The sequence below is a fragment of the Myotis brandtii genome, unplaced genomic scaffold, assembly GCF_000412655.1.
Source record: "Myotis brandtii unplaced genomic scaffold, ASM41265v1 scaffold1112, whole genome shotgun sequence".
In the NCBI taxonomy this organism is placed as follows: Eukaryota; Metazoa; Chordata; class Mammalia; order Chiroptera; family Vespertilionidae; genus Myotis; species Myotis brandtii.
Window position 1 is genome coordinate 309,255 of NW_005353800.1, and position 6,493 is coordinate 315,747.

Genomic DNA, 6,493 nt, shown 5'->3' on the forward strand with positions numbered 1-6,493 from the left:
CGGTTCTCCTTTCGACTCCCCTCCCCTTCGCAGCCCCGGGAGCCCGAAACAACAGAGCGGGGAACTATTTCCCGGCCTGCAGCCTCTTCCCTCTGTTACCAGCCGCGGCGGGCGCGCGCCGAGGACGACGGACTTCCCTCCCTTGGCCTCCCGCCCCCTCTCACGTACTGGCCAATCGCCGCCGGCGTTCCACTGCGCAGCCGCACGGGAGCCGGAGACGGGAGAGACTGGCTGCCGCTCAAGTGCCTCGTAGCATGGAGGCGTGTGCGCGCCCTTCTTTCCGTACTTCCAGCGGGGTATCGCGCAGCCGCCCGGACCTCCCTCCCCTGCCGCACGCCCCTCCCACCCCGCCACCACCTTCGCTCGGTCTGACTTCCAGTCGCGCTTTCGTCTTGGGGCTTGCTCACCGGGCGCTTTTCCTGTCTAAGCAGGCAGCAGCTTCTTCGCAGTTAAAAATAAAAGCCAGAAGGGAAGTTGTTGCAACGTGAAAGCCTCCTAGTAATCGTCTTTCTGACTAGTAAACCAAAGGGCTCTCCAAAACCAAGAAATACAGTAACCTCTTGCTCCGCCCCAACCCTCAATTTCTACCTAGCAACAGATGACCGAACCTCGCCTTGTAGCTAGGCTATTGGCCAACTTGAATCTTCATCTGCAATTTTGATTGGTCATCCGTGATAGTCTGAATGTTTCCAATTGGCGAAGCTGCCACGGTCTCCTCCCCTCCCCCCTTCCCCCCCGTTCGTCCGCAGAGGAAGCTGGAAAGGCGGGGTCGTTTCTGCGGGATTACTTTTCTGGGGCCGCTCCTGATTGGGCGGCGTGGTGCGATGCGCGCGACCCTTTAGACAACAAACTGTCAAGGGACCGGACCCTGTCCTCTGGGTGCGCCCACCCGTAGTCGGAAACCCAGGGGCAGACTTCCGGGCTAGGGCCCTTGCAGAGGGCAAGGGGTGGCCGCGGGGCTCAGGCCACATTCGCCTGGGTTTCCCAGCTCCGGGCACCGACATCAACGAATGCTTCTTGAATATACGTGCGAATAAAGAGCCGGGACGGAGGCAAGTCCTTTAAACTTCTCTGAGCAGTTGTCCCCGCCTACTTTCTTCCACTTCCAGGTCAGGGAGGTGTGTCCCCAAGAAAGGAGGAAGCAAATTCCGCCGGCGTTCGCACGCCTTCCACAGTTCCTAGCGAGCCCTTTGCGTTTTCGGGGTCTCCTGACTCCGGAGCAAGCACTTACTCCCTGGCTTTACTGTTCCCACATCCTCTCACTGACTCGTTTCCTGCTCTACTAGAGGTCGGGAATACCTCAGAGGAGACGGGGGGCTGTAGCAGAAACCAGCAGAGGTCGTCCCTGGAGAAGGGCAGTTTCCTGCCTTCACTCGGCTCCCAAAGCAGTAATTTTGCTCCCACCCGCAGAGCTTCAGTTGCCCTCTCGCTCCCCAGTTCCGCAAGACCACTGGGCGGCGGAGTCATGGACAAGCGCCTGCAGGAGGCTCAGCTGTACAAGGAGGAAGGGAACCAGCGCTACCGGGAGGGGAAGTACCGAGATGCTGTGAGTCGGTACCATCGCGCTCTGCTTCAGCTGCGGGGTCTGGATCCCAGTCTGCCCTCCCCGATTCCCGATCTGGGACCCGAGGGCCCGGCTCTCACACCTGTTCAGGAAAGCATGCTGCACACCACCCAGACAGACTGCTACAACAATCTGGCTGGTAAGAACAGGGCCGAAGGCGGGGGGGGGGGGGGGGAACCAGGCAGGTACCCCCAAATCTGTGAACATTGAGAAAACACACTGACGGGCTTTCCTGCTGTCATCTAGTTATTCTGCCAAGAATTGAAATATCTGTCCCCTGGCCGGGTAGCTCGGTTGGTTAGGGCGTGGTTCTGATAAGCCAAGGTGGCAGGTTCATGCCAGGACAGGGCACCTACAAGAAGTAACCAATATAACCAATAATGCATAAATAAGTGGGCAACAAATCCATCCCCCCCGCCCCCCCTCTCTCTCCCTTGCTTTCTAAAATATGTAAATAAAAGTTTAAAATCCTTTATCAAATATATACATATATACTTTCCCCCCCCAATTTATAGGGCTCTAATTGAGGTTCTGTAGAGCAGTCGTTCTCAAACATCACCTGGAGGGTTTGTTAAACACAACTCCTGAGTCCCACTCCCAGAGATTCGGATTTAATGGGTCCCAGGTGGTGCCTACTATTCGTTTGCATGTTCTAACCGAGTCTCTGGTGATGCAGATAGATTTAGGAAATTTTGCACGCTATGGAGGAAATACCGAGTTTACATGGAAGGGAAGGCATTTTAAAAACAACAACACATGTTTTTATTGATTTCTGAGAGGAAGGGAGAGGGAGAGCGAGAGATAGAAACATCAATGATGAGAATTATACATCCGTTGCCTCCTGCAGGTCCCCTCTGGGGATCCAGTGGGAAACCCAGGCATGTGCCCTAACCAGGAATCGAACAGTAACCTGGTTCATGAGTCCACGCTCAACCACTGAGCCATGCCGGCTGGGCGGAGGGAGACTTTTTAGGTCTGTTCTATGGAAGGCAAACTAACCATGGAGCTAATTAAATTATTCTAATGTATATTAAAATATTCTAACAGTCCAAGTTGAGGCCATAGAAATTATTGGGAGTAGTTTTTACACTTTGTAATGGTTGTTTAAAAGTGATTTTTTTTACTATAATACTCATCAGCTATGATTTGGTGAAAATCTAGCTTTTTTTTGCAGTGCATGTTCAGTGCTACTCTTGGGAACAAAACTAGGAATTAAGGTAGTTAATGTTTCAGTTCATCAAGTAAGGGAGATGGACAATTAACAAAAAAGTAACATAATTTTTAGAAAATGGTAAGTGCTGTGGAAAAGAAATAAAGCAGAAAATGGGGATAGTGAGTGCCACAGGCATGGGAGTGTTCACTTTTAAAGGCGGGGGGGGGGGGGGGAAAACCATTCAGGTGACATTTACGAAATGCCCTGGGCAGACACTGTTTAAGCCCTTTACACATATGAACCTAGTTAAGAGTCACATGCCCTCCGAGGTAAATTTAAGGAAACAAACAGCTAGTAAGTGGTAGAGCTAAAATTAAACCTAGGCAATTCCTTTTTTTAAAAAAAATATCTTATTGATTTCAGAGAGGAAGGGAGAGGGTGAGAGAGATAAAAACATCAATGATGAGAGATAATCATCGATTGGATGCCTCTTGCACGCCCCTCACGGGATCAAGCCCACAATCCGGGCATGTGCCCTTGACCGGTATTGAACCTGGGACCCTTCAATCCGCAGGCCGATGCTCCATCCACCGAGCCAAGCCGCCAGGGCTCTTTTTTCTTTTTTTAAATATATATTTTTATTGATTTCAGAGAGGAAGCGAGAGGGAGAGAGCGAGAAACATCAATGATGAGCCCTTCCAGGTTTGGCTCAGTGGATAGAGTCTGCAGATTAAAGGGTTCCCAGGTTCCTTCTGGCCAAGGGCACATGCCCGGGTTGCAGGTTCAACCCTCCCCAGTAGGGGGCGTGCAGGAGACAGCTAATCAATGATTCTCATCATTGATGTTTCTATCTCCCTTCCTCTCTGAAATCAATGAAAAATAAAAAAATTATGAGACTCATTGATCGGCTGCCTCCTGCACCCCCCTTACTGGGGACCGAGTATGACCATTTGGTGGGGGTGTTGGAGAAGGAATGCAAACATCAGCCCTTTAATGTTCTCATCAGCCCTGATTCTTGGTTCTCAGCACTGTGATGTAATACCATGTTTAATTCCCACAATTCTTTGAGGTAAATTTAAGGAATTTAATAGGGAAACATTTATGAAATAGAGAAACATTTCAATTTTTTAAAAAATGTTTTTATTTATTTTTTTATTTATTTTGTTGTTGTTAATCCTCATCCGAGGATATTTTTCCATTAATTTTTTTAGAAAGACTGGAAGTGAGGGGGAGAGACAGAGAGCCAGCCCTTGAGATTCAAACCCGGGACCTTTCAGTCCAGGGGCTGAGACTCCTCTCAACTGAGCCAAACCGAGTAGGGCTGTTTTTATTGTTTTTTTAGAGAGAGAGGAAGGGAAAGGGAGAGAAGATATAAATATTGATCAGCTGCCTCCTGCACACCCCCTCCTGGGGATTAAGCCTGAAACCCGGACCTCTTGGTGCATGGGACAACGCACAATCCACTGAGCCACACCGGCCGGGCAAAATTTCCCCTCTTAATTAGAAGGCAGAAGACTGACCTGATCAGTTACCTCCTAAACAGACTTGTATTTTGAGGTGCCATCAAATCATCCAAGGGACATTGAGAGAGATGAGGATTTTGGAGTGAGAGTCCTTGGTACCAGTTCCACCTCGTTCCACCTAGAAGCTGTGGCATCTTGGACCAGTTACTTAGCCTCTCTGAGCCTTGATTTCTTCATCCATTGAACTGAGGGAGTAACACATACCGATTTCATAGATGGGGTGAGAAGATTAGACAAGCACATAGCAGTGCTTGCTATCGCCTCAGACAAGAATTGTGGTGAAATGGAGACTCAAGACAGAGAGCCGTGGGTGGAAGAGACACAAAGAAGAAGTTTAAATACATTTTAAAGTATAGTTTTATCCGTTGTATAGCTGGGCCTAACTCAACATTAGGTACAAAGTAGGCATTGGGTAGATGTTGAAGTAGATTGAAGATGTGTAAAGCTTGATTCATGGCTGCATCCCCTGCCTAGAGGAAGGTCTGGCACGTGGCAGACACTTACATTTATTTGTTGGGTAAGTGAATGTTGTGATTCTGTGTTTGGTGCTGCCTTGAGTTGGCCAGTGGAATTTAGTATAACAAGGCCCTTCTCCCTCTTCTCTCTTCTTCCATTTGGCCGCATTAGCCTGTCTCCTTCAGATGGAGCCAGTCAACTACGAACGAGTGAAAGAATACAGCCAGAAAGTCCTGGAACGACAGCCTGATAATGCCAAGGCCTTGTATCGGGCCGGAGTAGCCTTTTTCCACCTGCAGGACTATGACCAAGCTCGGCACTACCTCCTGGCGGCTGTCAACAAGCAGCCAAAAGGTGAGAGAGAAGGGGGTGGAGTGGGGAGAACAAAGAAAATTGTCCTGTTAAGGGGGTACCTGTGGAAGGGGTTTTTGTTTTGTTTGTTTTTAATATATTTTTACTGATTTCAGAGAGGAAGGGAGAGGGAGAGAGAGACGGAAACATCAATGATGAGAGAGAATCATTGATCGGCTGCCTCCTGCACGCCCTCCACTGGGGATTGAGCCCTCAACCCGGGCATGTGCCCTTGACCACAATCGAGCCTGGGACCCTTCAGTCCATAGGCTGACGCTCCACCCACTGAGCCAAACTGGCTAGGGCTTGTTTTGTTTTACTTTTTCAAATTTTTGAATAGGTAATAATATATTCACATGGTTCAAAATTCAAAAACTATAAAAGTATACAATGAACAGGCCGCCTACGCTTACATTCTTGTCTCCACAGAAAAGCAATATTGTATGTATATCCTCCAGAAATCTCTATGCTTAAACGGGCACACACATATCATCCCTCCACTTCCCCCCAGTAGAAGAAATTTTAAGGCATTATTTTTTGCCCTGGCCAGTTTTTCTCAGTGGTTAGTGTTGGCCCTCAGACCAAAGGGTGGCAGGTTTGATTCCTGGTCAAGGTCACATACCTCAGTTGCGGGTTTGATCCATGGCCACTGTGAATTAATAAAGATATAAAACATAAGCCACTTGTTCATGCTTCTTACTTTAAAGTATATAGATTAACTGCCACCCAGGTATAGTATCTTTAGCGGCTCTGCTATGACAATAACTTTTTCTTCAACCTCCCTGTCATTATAAAATTAGCAACCGGCCCAGATGTGTACAAGATTTTTTAAAAAAAATCCAAAGTGATATTAATGAGATTTACTACTACATGGAATAGTAATGATATTTTCAGATCTTAGAATGATGTTTAAAAATGGAAGCATGTTAACAAATCTCCTCCTACCCTAAGGTGAGATTATGGTGTGTCTCTAATTGCCTTCTTCGCCCTCTTGTAAGATGCCAATGTCCGGCGGTACCTCCAGCTAACACAGTCGGAACTGAGCAGCTACCATCAGAAAGAGAAGCAGCTCTATGTGGGCATGTTCGGTTAACAGAGAAGAATGACACTTCTCCACTTGAACTTCGGGGAAAGTCTCATCCAGTGAACCCGAGCCTCGGAGGAGACACGAGCCCCACACCTCTGACCCAGGTGTCTTTCTGTCTTGTTTCTAGTCCTGCACAGACTCTGAACTACTTACACAGTCTGCCTTTGTTTTTTGTCTGTCCGTCTATATATTTGTATAGCTTTTAATACATGGTATTCTTGGGGACATTTGCCCTGAGAATTACAACCAAAATATATTCATCACCTGTATGTGGAATTAATTGTATCTATAGCATAGATTCTAATGATGGATGTTGTCAGATGTATTCATACACAGAGGAGAAGTTTAGCAGAGGATGA

General features: G+C 47.9%; 2 protein-coding genes across 5 annotated transcripts in view; one reads left to right on the forward strand and one right to left on the reverse strand.

Annotated features, from left to right (window-relative positions):
* HNRNPUL2 (heterogeneous nuclear ribonucleoprotein U-like 2) overlaps nucleotides 1–1,467 on the reverse strand; it is an 11,636-nt gene extending 10,169 nt beyond the window's left edge. The window contains exon 1 of the mRNA XM_005857504.2: nucleotides 1,300–1,467. Within this exon, the coding sequence (XP_005857566.1) occupies nucleotides 1,300–1,467 (168 nt within the window). The remainder of the gene's footprint in view (nucleotides 1–1,299) is intronic.
* On the forward strand, nucleotides 7–6,397 carry TTC9C (tetratricopeptide repeat domain 9C). 4 transcript variants are annotated; one of them, XM_014545138.1, is made up of 4 exons: nucleotides 7–1,052; nucleotides 1,411–1,703; nucleotides 4,868–5,050; nucleotides 6,046–6,397. In XM_014545138.1, exons 2-4 carry the CDS (start codon nucleotides 1,466–1,468, stop codon nucleotides 6,138–6,140), a joined length of 516 nt encoding a protein of 171 aa, XP_014400624.1. In that variant the 5' UTR covers nucleotides 7–1,052; nucleotides 1,411–1,465; the 3' UTR covers nucleotides 6,141–6,397. The 4 variants fall into 4 exon arrangements, with proteins under 4 accessions (XP_014400624.1, XP_014400627.1, XP_014400630.1 ...); XM_014545141.1 differs by having other exon boundaries at nucleotides 1,438–1,703; XM_014545144.1 differs by lacking the exon at nucleotides 7–1,052 and adding an exon at nucleotides 1,088–1,288 and having other exon boundaries at nucleotides 1,438–1,703.
* Nucleotides 6,398–6,493: the final 96 nt, after the last annotated feature.